The 24,390-nt window shown below is 41.5% G+C and overlaps 2 protein-coding genes across 8 annotated transcripts in view; one reads left to right on the forward strand and one right to left on the reverse strand.

Annotated features, from left to right (window-relative positions):
* The window catches only part of RB1 (RB transcriptional corepressor 1), a 72,102-nt gene extending 52,721 nt beyond the window's left edge, over window positions 1-19,381 (forward strand). Inside the window, exons 19-27 of the mRNA XM_007430762.3 lie at window positions 4,049-4,188; window positions 4,381-4,526; window positions 6,029-6,133; window positions 7,447-7,560; window positions 7,651-7,817; window positions 9,976-10,006; window positions 15,140-15,282; window positions 17,584-17,633; window positions 18,410-19,381. Of these exons, the coding sequence (XP_007430824.3) occupies window positions 4,049-4,188; window positions 4,381-4,526; window positions 6,029-6,133; window positions 7,447-7,560; window positions 7,651-7,817; window positions 9,976-10,006; window positions 15,140-15,282; window positions 17,584-17,633; window positions 18,410-18,483 (970 nt within the window). The 3' untranslated portion in view covers window positions 18,484-19,381. The remainder of the gene's footprint in view (window positions 1-4,048; window positions 4,189-4,380; window positions 4,527-6,028; window positions 6,134-7,446; window positions 7,561-7,650; window positions 7,818-9,975; window positions 10,007-15,139; window positions 15,283-17,583; window positions 17,634-18,409) is intronic.
* Window positions 1-24,390, reverse strand: part of LOC103062705 (RCC1 and BTB domain-containing protein 2) — a 63,778-nt gene that overhangs the window by 7,053 nt on the left and 32,335 nt on the right. For 4 of the 7 annotated variants that reach the window (XM_025168275.2, XM_088133274.1, XM_088133277.1 and 1 more), the window contains one exon: window positions 22,021-22,772. In XM_025168275.2, the coding sequence (XP_025024043.1) occupies window positions 22,632-22,772 (141 nt within the window). In that variant the 3' untranslated portion in view covers window positions 22,021-22,631. Of the gene's footprint in view, window positions 1-13,673; window positions 13,863-22,020; window positions 22,773-24,390 lie in introns of those variants that run through there. The other 3 variants (XM_088133287.1, XM_088133278.1, XM_088133279.1) reach the window with 2 other exon arrangements.

Here is a 24,390-nt window from a genome sequence, read left to right on the forward strand (position 1 = left end):
CATTCCCAGGCCCTGGTCAGCAGATTCATAGGGGCTCTGGCCTTCGGCTGCTGCTGCTTAATGCCAGGTCGGTTAACAACAAGGCCCCCCTCATATGTGACTTGATCACTGAGGAGGGGGCAGACCTGGCATGCATTACTGAGACCTGGCTGGGACCCGAGGGGGGGGTGCCCCTCACGGAAATGTGCCCAGCTGGGTTCATGGTGTGGCACCAGCCAAGATGCCAGGGCAGGAGAGAAAGGGTGGCTGTTGTCATCCGGGAATCTCTGGTGGCCTTTAGGGGCATTGCTCCACACATTTCTGGCTGTGGGACACTGTTCTTTAGATTGGGTTTCCGCGAACAGTTGGGAGTTCTGCTACTGTACCAGCCTCCCTGCTGCGTGGCAACCTCCCTGCCTGAGCTGCTGGATGCCATCTTGGGGCTGGCGGTAGAGTTCCCCAGACTTATGGTTCTGGGGGACCAACGTGCTGTCCCTGGGATGGACCTCAGAGGTGGCTTGGGAGTTCCTGGCAGCCATGGGCCTGTCTTAGGTTGTGCGACACCCGACCCGAGACAGTGGCCACATGCTGGATTTGGTCTTCTTGTCAGAGCAATGGCAATGTGATCTGAGGGGAGATTTACAGCTTTCCCCCTTGTCATGTTCAGATCATGTCCTGGTGACCCTGGGATTCTCCTATGCCAGCCCCCTCCACAGGGAGGCAAGACCCAGGAGATTGGTCCGCCCCCTGGCGCCTGATGGACCCGTTGGGGTTTCAGAGGGAGCTGGGGGGTATTCCCAAGGATTTGCTGCACAGTCCACTGGAGGCCTTGGCTGCTGCCTGGAATAGAGGCAGCCGGGGCCTTGGACAGGATCGTGCCTATGCAGCCTTCTTGCCACATCGGCCCCAATACTCCCCATGGTTTATGGAGGAAGAGGGTTAAGAGATGTCTAGAGCACCGCTGGAGGAGGACAAAGACTGAATCTGACCGAACACAAGTTAGAGCCACTATCAAGGCCTACATTGTGGTGATAAGGACGGCGAAGCGTCACTACTTCTCCACTCTTATTGCATCCGCAGAATGCCGCCCAGCAGCCCTGTTCAGGATCACTAGGTCCCTCCTTGGTAAGGGGGATGTGGGGGTTCATTTGCAGGGCTGCACGAAGGAACTTTCAGAGCATCTTCAGGATAAAGTCACTTGGATTCGTTCCAAGTTGGACTCTGAGCGTGGGGCAGGGTCTGGGGAGGTACCGGGGCACCGTTCTTACCCAGTTATCTGGGAACAGTTTGATCCTGTTGATCCTGAGGAAGTGGACAGGATCCTGGGGACGGTGAAGGCCACCACTTGCCATCTTGACCCATGCCCCTCCTGACTGGTGAAAGCAGCTCAGGAGGTGACATGTGGTTGGATCCAGACAATGATTAATACATCCTTGCAGGAGGAAGTGTTTCCAGTTACCTTTAAGGAGACATTGGTGCACCCGTTCCTCAAGAAACCCTCCCTGGATCCTACTGTACTGGACAATTTTTGTCCAGTCTTCCACCTTCCCTTTTTGGGGAAGGTGGTTGAGAAAGTGGTGGCCTCACAGCTCCAAAGAGTTCTGGAGGAAACGGATTATCTGGACCCTTTTCAGTCAGGTTTCAGGCCAGGTTATGGTACAGAAATGGCATTGGTTGCACTTATGGATGATCTCTGGTGGGAGCGGGATGGTGGAAGTGGGACCATCCTTGCTCTCCTTGATCTCAGCGGCTTTCGGTATTCTGTTGGGACAGCTCAGGGAATTGGGGGTGAGCGGCAGTTTTGTGCTAGCTCACCTCCTTTCTCCAGAGCTGATCCCAATTGGTGGTGATAGGGGGCAAAAGGTCCCACCCCCAGCCCCTCTTTTGTGGGGTGCCACATGGTTCGGTTCTCTCTCCACTCCTTTTTAACATCTACATGAAACCACTGGGCGAGATCATCCGTCATCATGGAATGAGGTATCATCAATATGCTGATGATACACAATTATACAGCTCCATCCCAGGTGAGGTAAGTGATGCCGTGACCACCCTTTTGTGGTGCCTGGAGGCTCTAAGGGTCTGGATGGAGAACAACAGGCTTCAGCTGAACCCTGGTAAGACAGAGTGGCTGTGGGTTAATGGCTCCTCTGTATCTGGGACTTTGTCATCTTTGGTGCTGGATGGGGTAGCACTGCCCCACTGCCTCAGACAGACTCAGTGCGTAATCTGGGGGTCCTCCCAGACTCACGGCTCCTGCTCAAAGAGCAGGTGGCAGTCGTGGCCAGGAGGGCCTTTGCACAACTTTGGGTTGTGCATCAGTTACGCCCTTTCCTGGATCAGGATGCCCTTCAGTCACTCATGCCCTTGTTATCTCCCAGATAGACTACTGCAATGCACTCTACATGGGGCTACTCTTGAAGAGTATCTGGAAGCTATAGCTGGTCCAGAATGCTGCTGCGCAGGCTATTTTGGGAGCCCCAAGAGGGGCCCATGTAACACTGTTGCTCCGCAAGCTCCATTGGGTACCAGTTTGCTTCCGGGTCCAATTCAAGGTGTTGATTATCACTTTTAAAGACCTACATGGCATGGGACCAGGTTACCTAAGGGACCGCCTCTCCCCCATGACTTCAACCCATCCCACCCGATTACACAGAGAGGGCACGCTCCAGACCCCCTCAGTAAAAGAACTTCGATTAGCAGGGTCCAGAAGGCGGGCCTTCTCTGCGGTAGCCCCCGCTCTCTGGAATATTCTGCCCCTGGAGGTGAGATTGGCCCCCTCACTCCTGGCCTTCCGGAGGGCTTTGAAGACCTGGTTCTGCCACGTTCTGGGGTGGGGAGGGAATACATCAAGCGTGGGGGATGGCTAGCCCCATAGAGGCCTGCTGACTTCAGCCCCAGATCCATCATCATCTTGGACTTTCTCCTTTTTTAGTAATGTTTTGTTTAAATTTGTATGTTTTATGTATTTATGGTTTTAATGTTTTGTGTGAGCCGCCCAGAGTCCCCCATTGGGGGGAGATGGGCGGGGAGAAATGTAAATAATAATAATAATAATAATAATAAAAAAATTGGAAGGCCTGTGAATGAAGAAGAGCTTGCTGAATGCTTAAAGAATAGAAACTGGTAGCAAATCAAGTGCAGGTCAGTGAAAGAGATAAGCACATTCATGCGCTAAGTCTCTTGATAAGTGAGAGATATTTTCCTCTTTCCAACCCATAGAATCATGAGTTGCCATTTAGGCCATCAAGCCACCCTCTTGTGTGTGGGAATCCAGATTAAAACATCTCTGATAGCTGGTTGCGTAGCATCTGCTTGAACCTATGCAGCAGGGAAGGGAAGCCTACCACTTCTCTGGGTAACAGTTTCCATTGTCAAATGGTACTTTCTCTCAGGAACTTCCCTAACATTCACTCAGAATTTGCTTTCCTGTAATCATGAGCTTCAGAAGACGCTTCCTGCCTTTGTCCAAATCATGAAAGCAGCATTCTGCTGTGGAGTTGCAAGCTTTGCTTTTTGGAAGCAGGCGGCAATGTCGTAGTGCACCTAGAAAAGGGGGGAGCGTGCTTTGTGACAATGCAGTGCTGCTTTTGTCATCTGCCCCCCTCTGGCCCCCTCCTATAGATGCAGATCGCCTGTAATTTAAATCCATGATTCCATATCTTGCACATTGGAACAGTCTTGACCACTCTTGCATGTGTTTGAACAGTGCTACTTTCTGCTATTTTATTCTATATTCTACTGCCTTTGAGACATAATGGCATCCCAAGGAAGTTTATAGTGAATGCATGTTTAAAATACTTGAATTAAAACGTAAGTATGTTAAAACAGCAAACAGGAAAGGTGCAGAAGTAAAAAATAGGTCCAGGTTTAAGTATGATGCTTCGTCTCCCACTCTGCCCATTTTTTCTAGATACGTGAGCTGTGTCTTACTGGCTGAGTTGGAATGCAGTCAATGGAGAAGGACCCAGCCCATCTTGTAGTCAGTCGTTTGAAAATTACGCTTGTGGTCCAGAAAATCACTATCCTAGTTACTCTTTTTTATTTTGTGTGTCTGTATGTTTTTTTTTAGGTATCTCTCTCCCACAAAGTCTCCGAAGAAAAAAGTTTCTTCTGCTTTTGTGTATTCTTCTCCAGAGTCACAGGCTGCAGGGTTAAATCAGCCTCAAAAACCATACAAATCTATTTCTTTGTCATATTTCTATAAAAAAGGTAGGTAGATTTTAAAAGCTATTTTCCAAACATGAGCCCTGTTTTAGAAACCAGAGTAAATCATGAAGGCAACAGGTGAAGGGGCAAATTAGTCAACTGCAACATTATCACTCTGTGTGTGTATGAGTATCAATATACATATAAATAATGGTTTGGTCTTATTTTTAATCTATAAACAAATCTCTCCTCCAGTGTACTGCTTGGCTTATAGACGACTAAATAACTTATGTTTGCGTCTTCTGTCTGATCATCCTGAACTTGAACATTTGATATGGACCCTTTTTCATCACACGCTGCGAAATGAATATGAACTGATGAAAGACAGACACTTAGACCAGGTAATGTATCTGACCGGATGGGCTTATTTTCTATTTTACCCTTTTTGTTTAGATTTCCATGGAAATTTTACATAGCGCCATTCAATGTTTTCAAGGTCTGTTAACAGTTAAAGCAGGGCGGTGGTGTGCGCGCACATGCGCGCGCGCACACACACACACACACAGAGTATATGAGAAGCTTGGTGATAGGTAAGCAGATTCAAACAGTAACAGATGCACAGTAGAATAAGCACACAGGTTAGAGCTTTTTAGAGCCTTCTCTGGAGTGGTGATGCTGGCAAAGAAAACATTACCTTCCAACCACCTTTGGATCAACACAGCTTCTAGGAAGGTCAAAGAGAACCCTCAGCAATTGGTTGTGGCTATACAATTAATAATTTTGTTGATAAAATTGCTTGCATACTGTCCAACCTGGATGCTACTGTACAAATAGTCCATCTGGCCACGTTTGGATGAATATTCTTACGTCCATGAGTATGGGCATTGCCCGTGTCCTAAGTGTCTACTGTCCACTTAATTGTTCTCCTTTGTAACTCCTCTTTGGGCCCAGATCATTCTAATAATTATAATTATAAGCTTATCAAATCAAATCACCCTGTGTCCACGCACAATGTCTATCTGTCACTGGTTTTATCTGACCAGGACCCTGACATATCTTTCCAGGTTGCCCAATTTTATGCTGTCATTTGTTGTATCTGTCCTACCTACGGTTGAAGTTTAGCACAAATTTTGGTCATTGGCACTGCAATTTGTACTACAGTTATTATAATAATGCATTTTGTGTAATTTTATTGCAATTTTTAAAAAGATTTACATTCTATTAATAATTATAGATTGTGTGTTTTATTGTTGTGCTTTCTGGCCCATAGGCCATAATAAGGCTTATTTAAAGGATTTCTTTTCTAGATAAGGTAATTCGAACCAAACACTATTGGAGGGAATTGATTATTTAAATATATTCTCAGTCCCAGGTTTTCTACCAAAACTGTCTTGATGTGTTCTAGTAGAGTGACAACAACAAAGAGGGATAGAGAGAGTATGATTCCATTATATTCCTTCTGGAATACTTATCACTGAAAGCCGATATCCCTATTTTAGAGTTTCAGGAAGATATTTCAGGAAGATGTTAGTAAAGGATTCATTTTCATTTCCAGGGTTGGCATATGATTGGTGCTCCATATCTATTTCTCATGCTGTTAAACATCTACATGATACTTTCTCAGGCTGGTGCCCCAATTATTTTGGAGTACAATGTTTAAAAGATTTTGTTTTTTGTTAAAATGTAATGTTATTTAATATTACATAGTTTTATTGTTGTTTCTTACACTTCATTATCCTGAAATGTTTAAGTTGTTTTGATTGTTTTAATAAAAATTACATATTTTTTAAAATTATATCAGTGGTCCAATAGCTAAGGTCCTAAACCTTTTTCAGTTCTTGAAAAGCCTGGATGAGCTTTCTTTAATTACCAGTTGTGATGGCTCCTTTCTGCTTTTAAACAGATTATGATGTGTTCCATGTATGGCATATGTAAGGTGAAGAACATTGATCTCAGGTTTAAAACTATCGTGACAGCATATAAGGAACTCAACAATACAAATCAAGAGGTATGGGAAACTTTTTAGCATTATTTGTGTTAAACCTCTCATTTTATCTTGAGTATCTTTGCAACAATGTTAGGTAACCAGGAGCTTCCGGACATCACTGTACAGTGGTACCTCGGGATACGAACTTAATCCGTTCCGTGACTCTGGGCGTATCCCGAGTTGGTCGTAACCCGAAGGAAATTTCCCCATAGGGTTCAATGTAAATCCGGTTAATCCGTTCCGCCCTCTGAATTTGGTCGCACCCCGAGGCAAATTTCCCCATAGGGTTCAATGTAAATCCGGTTAATCCGTTCCGCCCTCCGCCCGAATTTGGTCGCAACCCGAGGCAATTTCCCATAAGGTTCAATGTAATTACCGTTAATCCGTTCTGGCGTCCACGGACCACACGGAAAGCAGCCGGGCGCGGCGTGGTGCGGCGCGAAAATGGCCGGGTGCAGCACGGCGCGGCGTGAAAACGGCCCGGCGCGGCGCGAAAACGGCCTGGCGCGGCGCGGCGCGAAAACGGCGCGGCGCGGCGCGAAAACGGCCGCGGACCACGTGGCAGGGCCGGAAAAACAGCCGCGGACCACGTGGCATGGGCGGAAAAACGGCCGCGGACCACGTGGCACGGGCAGAAAATGGCTGCGGACCACGTGGCACGGGCGGAAAATGGCTCGTACCCCGAGGCGGAGTTCGCAAACCGAGGTAAAATTTTGGGGCCAGAGCTGGTCATAACCCGAAAAATTCGCAAGCAGAGGCGTTCGTATCCCGAGGTATCACTGTATTTATGAACATTACCCTTGGCACCCTCTAGAGGTTGTAGCAGGAAACAGCGTCATCAAATTGCCAATCAGCAATGCCTGTCAGAATAGCCATTTTGCAAGAGTGCCCACGACATGTCCTCAACATTCCAAATGCTCACATAGTCAAAAATATTGTTTATACTCTGTGCATAATGCCAACATTAACTGGCATGTCATCATATCCTAGCATGAGATGCCCATTAAAAATAATTCCCTCACATTTTCTTCAGTGTACCACTTGTCTAAAGCATTTGAAAATGATTATTCAGGAAAGGGCAAAATCCACTGAACATTAGTTATTCATTATATTTTTAATTCATCCAGGAACAAACATTTTCTGAATAGATCATTCTTAAATTAAGGAAGCTAACATTGTTTAGAAGGTGGGAGAGGGAGGAGAGCATAAGAATTTTCAAAAGAAGGAAATTCCTGGACAAATTAAATGCAAGAGAGACATCACAGACTGATATGGCCACTGGGAAATGTTATTATAGATGGCTTATGCCTAACTTTCTCATCAATCCCATCTAGACTTTCAAGTGTGTTTTGATCAGGGAAGGACAATACGATTCCATTATAGTCTTCTACAACTTGGTATTTATGCAAAGACTGAAAACAAATATTTTACAATATGCTTCCAATAGGGTAAGTAATTATGCATCTATCCCCTAATGAATATTTCTTAATAAAAACTGACAAATCTCCATAGCACTAATTTAAAATTTCATCTTCCAGCCTCCAACATTATCACCCATTCCTCAGATTCTACAGAGCCCTTATAAGTTTTCTAATTCTCCTTTACGTGTTTCTGCTGGAAATAACATCTATATCTCACCTTTGAAGAATCCCAGCAAATTTTCTGAAGGGCTTATGTCACCCACAAAAATGACACCCAGAACAAGGTTAGTAAACTATTGCTTTAAGCAACTAAATTAAACACCAACCTATGCTAGATGGATATTTTTCAGTTTTAATAGAAATGATCATCTGCCATTCTTTCATTATAGGAAATTCTTATTTGACTACGTATAAAAAGTTATTTTGTATAACACCCCCCCCCCAAATTTTTCTCACAGATTCCATGTATAATCTGACTTTTCTATAGACATTCTGGACATAATGTGAATTGTACAGCCTAATGTCAAAAAGCATTCAAAATTTCCTAGACTTTAACACATTTGTTAAAGTGAGCTAATGGAACCTCACCTGGACTTTCATCTTCAGCTGTGTATGCGGGACCTCTGATGAAGCCAAGAGAACCATAGATTCAAATAGCTAATTGGGAGGAGTGGTCAGTTCTATTCCCCCCTTCTCTCTGTTCTCCCCTTGGCCTGCTTACTGCCATCCCTGCTGCTTGCTTGCTCTATTCATTTGTTTTGGACTGAAGTGCATAGCTTCTGGTAATTCCCTTTTGCCTCTCAGACATCCACTTAGCTGGCCTCACTGATATGAGCAGCAGTGCCCTTTTCTTGGTCAGGTTGGGACCAGCTTCCATTGACTCACAGTCTCTTGTTTTGCTGCTGTTTCATACCCATATTATTTTATTGTAAAATACAGATTTTCTGGAAAGGTGCTAAAAAAAATCAAAACCTGGCAGCAGTGAAAAATAGTGCTCACAGAAACACATTAGCAATCTGTTGATAGGCAGCCTGCTCTGAAGAAACTAAAAAGAGAGCTGCGCTGTCCTAATGCTAATATGACAGAACTTGACACAAGGGCTACAGAAACCTTACGGCATCAGATGGGGCAATGGAGCAAAGGAGATGGCTGTTGTTTAACAGTGAATCTGCCCTCCCTCTCCAGACCCACACAGAAGCACAAGTCACGGTGTAAATGAGCAGGCACTTCCCACCCAACTGAAGCTGGCTGCTTCTGGACAGGTTTCAGGGCATTCTAGCAGATAAGATCACCAACTGGCCAGGAAAGCTTATTTTAAGGGACCCTTAAATTTATGGGCCTGTACATGCCCAGAGTCTCCTTCTAGTAAAGCTTGGTGGAGGTCTGAGCCTCTTTCTAGAAGCTGCATACTTTCAGTTGGCCATCGGTTCTGGCCCTGTGAGCTTAGCCCCAGTTTGTCCACTAAATTATGTCCATAGAGGCAAGAAGGGAGACTTCTTAAATACTGCAAGGAACTTCTGCTTCTGCAAGTGAATGTCAGGAAGCCATTTGTAATCATGCCATTTGTGCACTTTATATATTAGTGCATGGGTGAAGCTCCACCATACTTCCTTACATGCTTTCAGAAAACCAAGGCAGCATAATTAATTGGACCTATGCATGTAGCTATGTAGTATGAACATGTATGGTGAAACATGAATGAGAAATCTATGTTTCACAGAACTTCCATGTATTTTTCTAATGATTATTTGGAAGAAAAAACCTTTCAGATAGTCATTTCTAAGGATGTGCCTCAGGCACCTGATTTTGGGTATTCAGAATTATTGTTTTAGATTTATTATCAGAGAAGGCATTTGTGAGACTGTGTTTTTCAGGAACGAAAATAATATAGTTAGAATGTGCTTTGAATTGGGGAGAGGGGTGCATTTGCTGTTCCACCTCAGGCTGGGGTGTGTTCAGTATGTTCATCGTGATTCGCTCTGTGACATCTAAAATCTGTTGGATCAAATAAGGCTCTTCCTTATTTTAATTGTGTTATTAACAAGCTTTTTTTGTTTTTAACAAGCTTTATGAATCTCCAAAAAGGGTGGCAAACATCGAAGCCAGCTTAATTTGTCAAGGCAAAGTATCACATCAAGGCTGCATGTTTGAATAATTTCTAGATGCTTTTGACTTTGGCATGACGAATGCTTAAAAAGTGTGACTCATTTCTAGAATATTTCCTTCTTGCCTTTTCTCTATTCAAAAAGTGGGTCCTGTGATTGGATTGGGAATTAGTAAGATAGATATGAATAGTATCTATATAGTAATATAACTAGAGAATACTGTATAAATTGCTTTATATTAATATGGTAGCTTTTATGTGCTATGTTTTGCATGTGGCCTCAAAATTCATTTCATAGAAAAAAGATTGAGTGCTTTTTTTCTACCTTGTTTCTGCAGAATATTGGTTTCAATTGGTGAATCCTTTGGGGTGAGTTTCCTGTTTTGAGTAATTGTTTAAAGTGAATATATTGCATTAGGGCCAATCTGTACTGAATCAGAGGTTTTATGTTTCCCTGACATTTTTGACGAAAAGTAATTGGTCATAGTTGATGCTGGAGGACAAAACAAGGCACAAGGCTGTTTTTCCTTTCCAAAATTGCCCTCATAACATTGTATTTCTCTCAGCAAGATAAAAAACAAAATACAGTGGGGCAAAAAGTATTTAGTCAGCCACCAATTGTGCAAGTTCTCCCACTTAAAAAGATGAGAGAGGCCTGTAATTTTCATCATAGGTATACCTCAACTATGAGAGACAAAATGGGGGAAAAAATCCAGAAAATCATATTGTCTGATTTTTAAAGAATTTATTTGCAAATCATGGTGGAAAATAAGTATTTGGTCACCTACAAACAAGCAAGATGTCTGGCTCTCACACACCTGTAACTACTTCTTTAAGAGGCTCCTCTGTCCTCCACTCGTTACCTGTAGTAATGGCACCTGTTTGACCTTGTTATCAGTATAAAAGACACCTGTCCACAACCTCAAACAGTCACACTCCAAACTCCACTATGGCCAAGACCAAAGAGCTGTTGAAGGACACCAGAAACAAAATTGTAGACCTGCACCAGGCTGGGAAGATTGAATCTGCAATAGGCAAGCAGCTTGGTGTGAAGAAATCAACTGTGGGAGCATTAGAAAATGGAAGACATACAAGACCACTGATAATCTCCCTCGATCTGGGGCTCCATGCAATATCTCACCCCGTGGGGTCAAAATGATCACAAGAATGGTGAGCAAAAATCCCAGAACCACATGGGGGGCCTAGTGAATGACCTGCAGAGAGCTGGGACCACAGTAACAAAGGCTACCATCAGTAACACACTACGCTGCCAGGGACTTAAATCCTGCAGTGCCAGGCGTGTCCCCCTGCTTAAGCCAGTACATGTCTGGGCCCGTCTGAAGTTTGCTAGAGAGCATTTGGATGATCCAGAAGAGGATTGGGAGAATGTCATATGGTTAGATGAAACCAAAGTAGAACGTTTTGGTCTAAACTCAACTTGTTGTGTTTGGAGGAGAGAGAATGCTGAGTTGCATCCAAAGAACACCATACCTACTGTGAAGCATGGGGGTGGAAACATCATGCTTTGGGGCTGTTTTTCTGCAAAGGGACCAGGACAACTGATCCGTGTAAAGGAAAGAATGAATGGGGCCATGTATCGTGAGATTTTGAGTGAACACCTCCTTCCATCAGCAGGGGCATTGAAGATGAAACGTGGCTGGCTCTTTCAGCATGACAATGATCCCAAACACACTGCCTGGGCAACGAAGGAGTGGCTTTGTAAGAAGCATTTCAAGGTCCTGGAGTGGCCTAGCCAGTCTCCAGATCTCAACCCCATGGAAAACCTTTGGAGGGAGTTGGAAGTCCGTGTTGCCCAGTGACAGCCCCAAAACATCACTGCTCTAGAGGAGATCTGCATGGAGGAATGGGCCAAAATACCAGCAACAGTGTGTGAAGACTTACAGAAAACGTTTGACCTCTGTCATTGCCAACAAAGGATATATAACAAAGTATTGAGATGAACTTTTGATATTGACCAAATACTTATTTTCCACCATGATTTGCAAATAAATTCTTTAAAAATCAGACAATGTGATTTTCTGGATTTTTTCCCCCATTTTGTCTCTCATAGTTGAGGTATACCTATGATGAAAATTACAGGCCTCTCTCATCTTTTTAAGTGGGAGAACTTGCACAATTGGTGGCTGACTAAATACTTTTTTGCCCCACTGTATGTATTTTCTTCCCACTATTAGGAAGCAACAGACATTTATTTGTAGGGTAAGGGTTCAAACAGAGCCATAGGCAATGATTTTGACTCCATGTCTGTGAAAGACTGTAGATCTGGCCTTGGGAAAGGGGACGGGAGGACAAATGGAAGCTCTGCCCCGAGAAAGTGGGAAGCGTGAGAAAGAAACTCAGGATAACACTGGGTTCATTTTGTCTGATATAAGATGGGGCAAAGAGAACCTCTTGACAGACTTTCCAGGTTCTGTTTGTCCTGCTCGACAACAGCAAAGGGTGTTCCTGGAATCCCTCCTGCTTCTGTCTTGCCTACCTCAGAGGGCTGACAGCCTCCCACATTAGCAATGCCAGTTCACCCAAAATATCTTGTGAGCGTCAAATTGCATGTCCCTGGATTAAATATTCCTTTTCTTGAAACTCATGAAAGGCAGACATTCAAAATCTTTGGAATAGCACCTCTTTTTTGAATATATAGGCAAAGTCAAATAATTTATTTTCTGGTGGGAGAAACCACCGGGCACTCCCATTTGAGCCAATTCATAGTGAAGTTCCCCAAGAGCCTCACCTCTTCTTAAGTTTATCATTCTTCCCATTTTCCACAGCAGGGATCTGGAGATTCCTGAGTATCTAGTTTGGCAAGGGAATCTTCAAATCCGAGTGTCACCTCATTTCAGATAAAACTGTATTGATGGTTGGAGGCAAGAAAGTAATTTCTAAAGCTAACTAGATTAATTAAAGCCCTTAGTCTCTGTGGCCCTTAGTCTCTTTTGATTAGAGGTCTAAACCAAGTCCAAGAGAACCTCCTAGACACTTCATCTCTGGCAGAAAGGCAATGACATTTGTCTCCCACAAGTTGCACTCAACTCCTGAGGACTACAAATCCTTGCTGTTTTCTTGACAACATTAGGGAAGTGGTTTGCTTTGCTTCCTTCCAGAATGTTTTACAATTTCCCAAAGTCTAGCTGTGGGATTTCCTAGTGGTTTCCCATCCTAGTGCTAACCTACTTAGTTTTTATAAGATCAGCCAAGGTTGGTTAAGTGTTGCCATCTGTTATGAAGCTTACTTTACTAGATTTAAAATTCCTCAAAAAGCAGATTACAGTAGAAAGCCATCTTTCTAGCCTTGTAAGATTTCTGTCAGAGAGAATATGTATTATTCACATAGATAACACTTCAAGTTTGGGAACAGGTGTACCAGTCAGCATCACTGTAATTGTTGGCAGTGTCTGGTGACTTGAGCAGAAGGTCCATTATTTCAGTCTAGTGTTTCCAAACTGATAGCAGGGTTTTCCTTTAAGAATCAGGAGTTCAGTCTTAATGTGTTCTAACACAGGTGCCTAAGTTCAGTGTCTTGACTTTCAATCCGTTTGTTTCCCCATTAAATTCTTCACCAGATTTCATTACCCAGCTGCTCAAAGAACAAATCCTTCATGTGCAGTCTGTTTTATGACTTCTCTGATTACTAGGGCAGTCCAAAAATTAGCTGAAAAAGGTCAAGCATTCTGAACATAGCTTGTGGCTGATAGGTCAAATGTATACATCAAGATATATAAAAATGCTACCATTCCTAATATATTGCTTTTCTCAAAATATACAAGTCAAGGGGGCCATTTAGGTCATGTATTTCAACCCCCAGCTCTAAATTAAAGCACTCCTGCTAGAGGGCTGTTCAGGCACTGTTTGAACAGATCCAGGGAAGGGCAGCCCTTCATCTTTCCTGATGCTCCTTTTTCTAACAGAACCTGCCTTTCTACCTTAAATCCAAAATCTCATTCTAGCAGTGCTTGGTGGAGGCCTGAGCCCTTTCCTAACTGCCATTAATACTTACATGGTAATAGAAAATAGGCATCCTTCTGTGAGACATCATTTCAGGTGCTTGAACAGGGCTGTCCTTTCAGTTTTTCCTTAAGGATAAACATTCCGAGTTCCTTCAGTCTGCCTTCATAGGAATCAGTCTTCTATCACTCCTTGTTCCAGTTTATCTGAATCTTCTTAAAGTGTTCCGTCCAGAACTGGACACAATGCCTCAGGTGTAGTGAGACTAAAGTGGAACAATTAGTTCCTTGGATTTAGAAATTATGCTATTGTTTTGCCAGGTTTCCATATCACACTTCTGAGTCATGTACAGTTTTAAACAACTCTTCCAACTTCTTTTTCATCAATAAACTTTGCTCTGTGTATGAATGAGATATACAGTATATCTTTTGTCTAAGCATTTGATTTTTGTTTTGTAAGTGCAAAACTTTACATTTGTCCCTGTTAAATTTAATTATATTATTCTCAGCTTACTTCTCTAATCTGTCATGGTGGTTGGGAATTTTATTTCTGTTTTTAGGTTATCTATCCTTTCTAATTTTATGTTATCTGGATGTTTGATAAGCATTCCCTCTTCATACAAGGTATTAAGAAAATGTTAAAGTAGGGAACCCAGGACTAAATCTTAAGGTATCCACTTGACACCTCACTCCAGTTTGTTGAGAACCATTGATAAACACTCTTTGAATTATGATTATCAAGATTTTATGTATTCACTTAATTGCCAACATTTAACAAGCTTGGTAATCAGAATGCTTTGTCAAATCTTTTGCTGAAATCAAGATGTATCTACAACATTCCCCAAATCTCTTGACAAAGTTATCTGTTCAAAACAGGATATATCATCAATCTGTACAATCCTGATTTCTTGTAATTACTCCAATGTTTTTGAGATGTTTAGAGATCAATCACATTATACTTGATCCTAGAGTCTTCCTTGGTGTCAGTAGCCGAATGGCTAGTCTTTAGTGTTTTGGATCTTCCTTTCCCCATTTGATGACAGAGATAACATTTGCCTTTCTTGCTACTGTATCTACCCCTTGATCCAAACAGAAAAAGACCATACATACACCCTTACACACATACATATATATTCTTTATGTGCTGTTCAGGGGTATCCAGGTAGAAAGAAAAAAGGATCCCACTTCCTTTACTCCAGGGAGCTCCAACCCACCTCCAAGATATAGCCATAAAGAGCCCTCTTCGGGGGCAATCAGTGCCAGGCTTTAGCTTTCTAGTACTACACGACAGAGTAGAGGAAGATCTGTTTGGGCCAGGAGGAAGATGGCTTCTCCTTCTTTCTTCCTCCCAAGGACACCCAAGAACACTATAAAGCTGTTACTCTGGGTCACTTAGCACTGCTTGGAAGATGCCTTCAGTTTGATTTAATGGCCCCATTCTTCTGTTAAAGTAATTCAAGGAATTCCACTTAATACTTGTTTTAAAACTTATCCAACAACATATAAAAATAAATTATCTTCTTATGGCTTTCTGGTATTCTAGAGTTCTGAAAAGTTTCAAAAAATCAACAAGATGGTATGTAACAGTGATCGTCACCTCAAACGGAGTGCTGAACTAAGCACCACCCCTAAGCCTTTGAAGAGATTGCGTTTTGATATAGAAGGACAGGATGAAGCAGATGGAAGGTGAGCTGATTTCTGAATCAAATAATCCAGGCATATATTGGTGGCCCCATCTCAGTATCTGGGTTTGCTTGCTCTGCTCAGCCAGAATAGGGTTTTGGCTTAGTATGTTGTGGGAGCCCATCTTTGCTATCTGGTTTATGGCAGAAATGTGTAACTGTAATTCTTAACAAGATTGTGGTGAAAACAATATTAAAGACATATTACAAAGTCATCAGAATAGTTGTATTTAATTTTTATTAAGTTTAAATGTGAACTAAATAAAATCAACTTTAGTTTCTGACCTGGTTCTACTTGCTTCCTTTTCTGGTATGGCTTATCTTACTAACCCAAACCCTGGTGTGCACCTTAACATGAATCCCTGGTTTATGGCTTAGCATGTTTGGGACAATTCAACCAGGCTTCTTATATGGTTGTACTGTGTGCAATTTCTTTTATGTTGCTTCCTGCAAATGAATTTCAGCAAATTTTCAATTATTTATTTTAAAAGGTCTCTCTGTGTGTATATGCCTGGGATCAGTATTTTTAAATGTAACTACTGATTTATTATAACAATTCATTCTATTTGCCCCATATGAATATCATCATCTTAGTGAAAATATTAAAGTAAAGAAGTAGGCGGGAGGTGCTAATGACTGCAGATACCACTGCTGAAAAGCTGTGTCATTGACCATCAGCTGGGCAGGATGGCTTTTAGGTGAATTTTAACTCTTTCTGTAACATCCAAAGATGTCTTCTTTCCTTCCTTGTTTATGGTTCAGTTATCTCTTCCCTTTGCTTCAGCTCCATCCAGTTTTTTTGTCTCCTTCTCTTTCCTTCAGTTTCTAGTGCAGATACCCCTTCCCTTTACCACATTGCCCTCCTTTCACTTCCTTTCTGCTATTTATGATGGAAGGACAGATGGCAATGTACCTGTATGTCTCTGCATTTCTTTGTATTGCAATGATTTGTATATAAGAGAATAGTTGGGATATGTAAATGGGGGATCAGTTGATTTTATAAATGGGTTCTTTATTTTATAAATAGCTTAGTTCAATTAATACTTTTTGTCCTGGCTCTGCCTGAAGTCTGTCTTTCGGCACACACAGGCATATGCAGACAGGCAAGTATGTCCCATGCACATTTGTACTTAGCAGAGGGACATCCCCAGGACCGATTTCAGCTGGATCTGACAACTCTAGGTTGACATGGTGGAGAAAATGGACATTGCACAGGATGTTTGTTAATGTTTATACAGCAAAACCTCAATTTAGTGGACTTGGATGCAATGGAAAATTTCAGTTGTATTTGCCATTTTGCATCATTTATTCTATCTGCATATTGATGTCAGATGGGTGCAAATGATGTAATTTATATCATTACCATAATGTTGCTGTAGATGAGATGCTGTCCAATTCAATGGGCACCCCCTTTCCTAATTGGTCCATTAAATTGAGGTTTCCTTGTAATGTCTTCAAGGGTTTTTTTGAGTAAAAGCAGCAAGCAGAAAGAAGCTAAAAATGGAATCTGATCTCTCTCTTGCCACGGTCCTCCTGCTCCCCGCCGTCTCCTGCCTGCTAGGCTGTGGTGATTTTCTTGCCCTCAGCACAGGGAGCTTTCCTGGAGAATTTCCAGCTCAATTGGACTGGTTCTTGAATTGTTTTCTGTGTTTACACATACCACTTTTGGGTAGATTATCACCATATATTGGTTTGCAGGTTCCCAACTTTAAAAATGTTGCTCTCTTAGTTAGTAGTAGTATTAGATCTTAAAGAGTTAAAGTTTTTAACTCTTTCTGTAACATCCAAAGATGTCTTCTTTCCTTCCATTTGCATTTCTTTGTATTGCAATGATTTGTATATAAGAGAATGGTTGGATATGTAAATGGGGGATCAGTTGATTTTATAAATTGGTGTAACTTTGGTTACACCAATAAATGATGGCAAAAAATATCTGAAATAGCGCTGTTGGGTTGAAAGTGGAATTCTGTGTAGTTTGTTATTTTTGCAAAAAAAATGACATTAAATTTGAATTTGAAGTTTTACAGTCAGGTTTATATAAAAATGAGAGTAGAGTTTGATCTTTCAAAGGGCATCTGCATAGGGAAGGCATGTTCCCCATGCAATAAAACAAGATAACCTCAATTTAGTCAAAAATTCTACATAAAGCAGATAAGCATCTGAAGGAGAATCATTCAATTTGGTTACTTATGTTTTGCGATGTGAATTGGCGTTTGCTGTCTAGAGCCACAAATTATGTGTGCAACACACTTTGGAATCAGAACTGTATAAAATGTAGAATTCCCCCCCCCCCCCCAATTTACAGGGAGCATCTTTCCGGAGAGTCGAAATTTCAACAAAAGCTTGCAGAAATGAGTAAGTATTTGTTCATCATGGGAATAATTATAAATTACTAGTGGGGGCAATTGAGGTGGTTTCTTACAACAATGGGCAAGGTCCAAATAACTAGTGCCATGCATTTACTGGGTTTTGGGGATAGTGGTTCTTTATAAAGTAAAGTGTAATAAGCCAACAGGGTCAGCTATTTCTTGTAAAAGGAATCTCCATGTATCTAAAGTACCTTTTTAGATTCTAGCCAACATTCAGTATCACCTGGCCTGCCCCTTAAGCTTCCCAGCATCTTTCCTTCCCCTTGTCCCAAGAAAATCCCTCAACCTTGGTTTTTCCATACTGTTCTCTCACCCCGCAAAACAGGTCTTCCCAGAACATCTACATTTTGGTCTATGTCCAAAAGAGAAGAGCTCCATTTCATTCCATATCTGGACATTATGAACGAACTATTTTAGGAATCCCTAACTGCTACATTTAAATCAAAGATCAGTCAGTAATAGATAATTATAATGAGATTTCATATGTTTGAAATAGAAATTTCAAAAGCTACTTTCAGTACAATTTTGCTTTTTCTTTCATTTTCCATTACTGTTAACTGCTGAAAGAAAAATATCAAATAAAGTCCTCCAAGATGTAATGAAAATCTAGGTACCTGCATTTCATGAGGATCCTGTTTTTAATTCACAGATCTAATATGAGATTAGCTGCTTGCATGTCTTCTGTTTTATTTTAGCAAATATCTTCTTTATCACAGCTTATACTAACAAGTATTTAAAAAGGCAGTATTTTTGTTTCTCTAGCATCTACTCGGACCAGAATACAAAACCAGAAACTGAATGATGGTGCTGAAGCTTCAGGCACTGTACAGAAGTGAACTCCTTTTCAGACCCATGATCTGCACTGTGCTGTATGCTTTGATTTCTACTATGTTGTTCTGCATATATTGTGTAGCTAATTTAAATTAGTTGAATTTCATGTTTTCAGTGTTTTATGCTATGATATAGCATATGTATTATCCGTTCAAGTGTTAATTTATACATATTAGTTTTAAGTAAAATTGATTTCCCAGTGCATTATTGTTGAATTATATTACCTTTTTCAGTTTATACCAATCTACTTTGTTTTAGACAGACATTTGAGGTTCAATTTGGAAATACACAAAATGCACTAGTGTTTTATTAAGAAATGTCATTTTAATATTAGACTTGATGCACTATTTATATCTTTGAGGTTCCCCCCAAGCAGCATCCAACAATACATCAGAGAACTGCCTGCAGGACAGAGTTTACAATAATTTATACAATTGGATTGTGAGGTATAGTCACTGGTCTGGATCCCCTCTTGGGGAGTGCACTTAAGTATGGTTTCTAGATCCAATCCATTAGATATCCCTATTAAATCATATACATTGCTAACATGTTTATCTTTTTTTTCCTGTTAAAACATGCACACAAATTAGAAAAGTAATTTGGCAGCCTGCTTGAATTTTATTGAATGGTACAGCAAACCACAATTACTGTGGTACAAAACACCTCAATGTACACAGTTTTATTTGTCTCATGATCAGAGAAGTGCAATTTTGGAGCTGTCATTTTTTTAGTCCGTTGGTTTTGTAATAATCAGTATTCAGATTGCAAATTCAATATAGACTATGAAAATAAAGTCCTGAAATTTTATTAGCAGGAAGCATACTTAAGAGTTGGCTAACCTTAAACTATAATAACTATGTATTTTGACAAATTGAACATAGAAATATTCTGTATTCTAATACATTAAAGATTAATAAAATACTTTGAAAAGTAAGCATGGGAATCATTAATAATGTACAATGAAAATTATATTTAACATTCATGTTTTATCCTGAAGTTGGGTCTTTGATATAATTTGACGTGATAGCTATAATTTAGTAAACATGAAATGGAAAGCAATTAGACTTTCAGAAATGTTTCATACAGTGAACTGAAAATCTGCAAAAATATATATTTTTATAAATGAATTTTGAACTTTGGTAAATATAGGCCAGATGAAATACAATCCATATTCTCCACTTTGGTTCTTCCATAATTTCTAAGATCAGTTGTCACAGTAGAGAGCAAGAACGCATAATGCTCTTTTTAAACTACTGGGTTTGAGAGAAAATTATCATGACATCTGCATAAAGAAGTACCACCAGGATGTTTGCTGGGCAGTTTTGTTGAGTCTGAACTGTCTAAATGAGTGACAAGTGAATTAATATATAAATTGAATAATAATAGAGTCAAGATGCAGTCCTGCCAACTCCCCTGAAAACTGAGGTACCCTTGGACACTGTATTTATGACATTAGAAATAGGTGGCAATTAACTGATGTTTATGGTAATTTATACCAGATAATCTAAAATCAGTAAAAGTTGATTAGGATTGGGGGGATGTTTTTCTGCCAAATGGTGCAATATGAAGGGTGAATGTAATACAGAACAGCTTGATCCAAATGTTGCTCTGCCAGAATCATATTCAATCCACTAATTGTTCCCATAGGTGTCTGTCCTACAGCTTGCTGACTATACTTAACAGACTAATAGGTTTGTAGTTTGGGGACAGCTTTTTCTTACCTCTTTTGTATATCAGAATTATTACTGTCACCCTCCACCCCCCACCCCTCTTTAACAGAACACACAGCGCAGTCAGGAGAAAATAGCCCTCGTTCCAGGTTGTTTCTGATTGCCTCTGATGTTACGGAATCCTCCCCAGGGCCCTGGCTGGGCTTGAGCTGCTTTACCAGCAAATTTATTTCACAGCAGAGCAAGCCAGACTGGATGTGATAAAGGCTTCTTCATCCTTCTTATACAATGCCCAGTGGCATTCCTCTCAAACTGCTGCAGGAATATGCCAGTTGACTTGGGGTGGCTTCAGCAATGAGTGACATGCAATAATGCACCAGAAAAGTGCTGCAGTTTTGCACTAAGCTGCAGTAATCACTTTATGCTAGGCCATCCCCATAGCCTCCTTTTTACTTTTGAACAGCTGTTTAATATTGTGTTTCTGAGGGGTATATGAGGCTTTACGTCTTTTTACAGGTAGGTCTCAACTTACAACGGCAATTGGGACCATAATTTCCATTGTTAAGCAATGCGGTCATAAAGCACGACTGCACTGCTTAGCGACGGTAATCCCTGCAGTCCCGGTTGCTGTCATTAACTGAATCCCACAGTTGTTAGGCGAGGCAATTTCCTGCTGGCTTTCCACAGCCAAAGTCAGTGGGGAAGCCAGCAGGAAGTGGGAAGTCCCAGGCCTTCAGGCAGGTAAGTGACTGCTGTCAGGTAGGGGAGGGTCAGGGAGGGTGTGTGAGAGGCATGGGGAGGGTGCATGAGGGAGGGGCAGGGAGGATTGCAAGGGCGCGAGAGGCACAACACGGGTTGGGGAGGGTGTGCAAAAGTGCGCAAGAGGTGCAGTCCAAGTTGGGAAAAGTGTGCGAGAGACGCAGTGAGGGTCAGGTGAGAGGTGCTGTGCGGGTTGGGGAGGGTGCACAAGGGTATGCAAGTGACCAGTGCAAGTGCAGAGGGGCTGGGGGAAGGTCCACGGGCGGGGGATACTTACTCCAGCAACTTGTGCCCTTCCCTGATGGCTTCCCCACTGACTTTTTGGGGAAGCTGGCAGGGAAGGCTGCAAATGACAATCAGATGATCTTGGGGTGCTTAGTAACTGGTCGTAAGTACGAATGGGTTGCCAAGCACTCAGATCACAATCACATGACTGCGGGGCTGCTGGGATAGCCGGAACTCCAAGGACTGTTTGTAATTACCATTTGTTCAGTGCTGTCATAATTTTAAATGGTTGCTGAACGAATGGTTGTAGGTTGAGGACTATTAAGAGTAAAAAATGACTTGATGGCACGTAATCAAACAATCATGAGGCTCTGCAGAGGGAAGGATGATAGATGGCCTCTACGTTTGGTATGTGTTGATGAACTCTTTGTGCTTATGAAATCTATATCAAACCAGGCCTTTCAGCCGTGAATAGTACTGTAAGTTCTCTGTGGGCTCCTGGTGGTTAAGGCTGGCTGCAATGCTTGCACTATTCTATTAAAATAGTCCAAGCTGCTCCTTGTTGTTTCAGGGCTAGCAAAGTAGAACAAATGTAGAAAGGATTCTAATTAAGGGCAGTGGCGGTCTGTTCCTTCGTTTTTTGGAACCATCTTGCATAAGAGTATCAGATCTTCGGCACTGAGTTTGAGAAGTTGGTTTTCTCTAGGCATAACAAGTTTCCTTACAAAATTCACATACAGCTAATTTAGAATACAGCTTATTCAAGTCACTTATCAGGGCAGTTAGGAATTTTGAATCTGACTCAGTGACAATAACTTGAGAGAGACAGCTACAGAGTCACTTGTGGAGATCCTAGATATGGCCGAAAAGATATACTCAGCCTGCTGATAAATGGCTTATTTATTTATTTATTAATTAAACTTTCTGACCACAAATAAAGCTTTACTCCTTCAACTAATGGCAACAACATATTTTTCTCCATGTTTAAACTAAGGCCAATTTCTTTTTATGTCAAAGCAGCAATACAGGAATTCCATAAGCATGTTAGCACATAAAGATGACAGTTCACTGTTTTCATTTCCTAGTTTACTTCACCAGAAATACTAAGCAATACATATCTACTTAGGTTGTTTTTCAGAGCATTTTTTACTTTACTGCATGGTATTAATGCAACTTCAGCAGTCACAGCTAACCTGTTTCCAAATTAAAGCTGTCAAAGAACAGTTTCCAGATATTTTTCAAAGAAGAATATTAATGAAAAAGAAACCTTAATAACATTTGGAGGAAAGTTAGTTGCTAGTGTTTTTTTAATAGAGGTATGAATCCTGCTGCATGCCCACTCAATTTGTGAAGCCTAGTCTCTGCAAACTGAGTGCATTAACACTAGCTTAAGTGAGAGAGGTTCCTCGTATGAAGAAATTATCTCAGCACTTAAGATTCAGAAATACAAGTAATGGTAATGAAAATACCTTTCTTCATTATCAGGCAAGGGTTTTCCTTCAGTTTTTAAATGCTCCAACTCGACTGGCTTTGCTTATGAAGTTCTTCATGAGGTCATGGTCCATTTCTGCAAAACCTGGAGACTGAGTAACGACTGTCAGATGGTTGATGCAAAACCGGAAGCAAAATTCCTCTAACTCCTGGAAATGGAGTGTTACATATTAATACACACCATTAACATGTTATATTGTTCCAAATCATCATGTGGGTAGCAGTCCAGGGCTGAAAAAAACGACAACAGTCCTGAAATGGGGAAAGAAATCTGGAAAGCAGTAGAAACTGAGGAAAACAGCTGTTGCAATCTGTTCCACTCATTAAAAATCATCTTTATTTGATCTCATAGCTAACTTAAATGCCAGTTTCCCACTCATGAAATTTTCCTCTGAGGGGGAAGAAAATTAATGAAGGGAGAGTAGTGTTAAGGAAAAACAAAACCCAGAAGCTATTTCAACACAGCCCTATTAAATACTAAATAAATAAATATGATAAATAAGTACCAAATAGTCATACATTTTCCCCCTGTGCCCTCCTTCACCAAAGAGCAGGTTCCCATTTCTCCATCACAATGAAACAACCTGATAGGCTTTCTATTCAACTCTTCTCCTAAGCTCCAATTTACACCTCTTTGTCATGGGTCATCCCTCACTCTGTGGTTTTCCACATCTTCCTTCAATGTAATTGGGTCAGATCCGACCTAAATCCAGAGATCTAGGATAAATAGCAATTTAATATCTTGGTGTTTTACCCTCTCATTCAACTGTAATTTTTCTATAACTCCCTGAGACCACTCTTGGGGAAGGGAGATTGAAATCTTAGGCTGATCCTTTCTTGTGGCCATTCCACCTCATCTCAAGAGCCAGGCAGTGGGGCTACAGAGTACCTTGAAGTCCAGCTGTTGCTATTAAATGCCAGGTCTGCCTGTAATAAATCCACCCTTCTCCATCTTGAATGAGAGGGCAGACACTGTGTGTAACCTGGATGGGTGAGGAGTGTGGTTTCTCCTTTTAGAGAGATGCTCATCTGGGTTTCAGGTATTGTAGCAGCCCCAAATTCAATGTAGGGGAGGTGGAATGGTGATTATCATCTAGGAGATTTGGCAGGTGATCAGCAGATAAGTGATGTAAAGCATTATTTCTGACATGAGAGGCAAGTTGGGGATGCTGTTGTTCTACCAGCTTTCCTGTTGTATATCATTGTCCCTTGACCTTATCATAGGACTGCTGTTGGAATTCTTAGTTGTTTAGATCAGGGGGACTTCAACTTAACTTCTCTGCTCATAAATTAACAACCACCATGACAACCAAGGGGTTGTCCCAGGTGATCATGAGCCGGATTCACATAGGCAGCCACATATTAGATCTGATTTTACCTTGGAGCAGCTGAGATGTGAACTCAGAGTGGGAGGCATTCGCAATCAGTCCCTTGTCATGGTCAGATCACTATCTGCTTCCATGGAATTAACTTGCACCACAGATCTTTGTGAGGAAGATGGACCTTTTTGATCAATCTGAACCAGAACTCTAATGGATCTAGCTGGTTTCCAAAGGACATTTGGGGAGTTTTCCAAAGCCCTAGAAGGAGTTCTACTGAGTTCCTGCTCAACCTCTGGAATAAGTGCTTGTCCCCAGTGCTTGACAGGATTACTCGTAAGCAGCTTCTCTAGTTGCCAGTTCATGGCATTAGGGGACAACTAAGATCATGCTATCCCTGAATGGTGAAACACTGGATTGTTTGATTGTAACAATATTAATTGATTTT

Source organism: Python bivittatus, unplaced genomic scaffold (assembly GCF_059951505.1).
Source record: "Python bivittatus isolate LINGU-HERP-01145 unplaced genomic scaffold, Pbiv_v1 ctg000020_np1212, whole genome shotgun sequence".
Lineage (NCBI taxonomy): Eukaryota > Metazoa > Chordata > Lepidosauria > Squamata > Pythonidae > Python > Python bivittatus.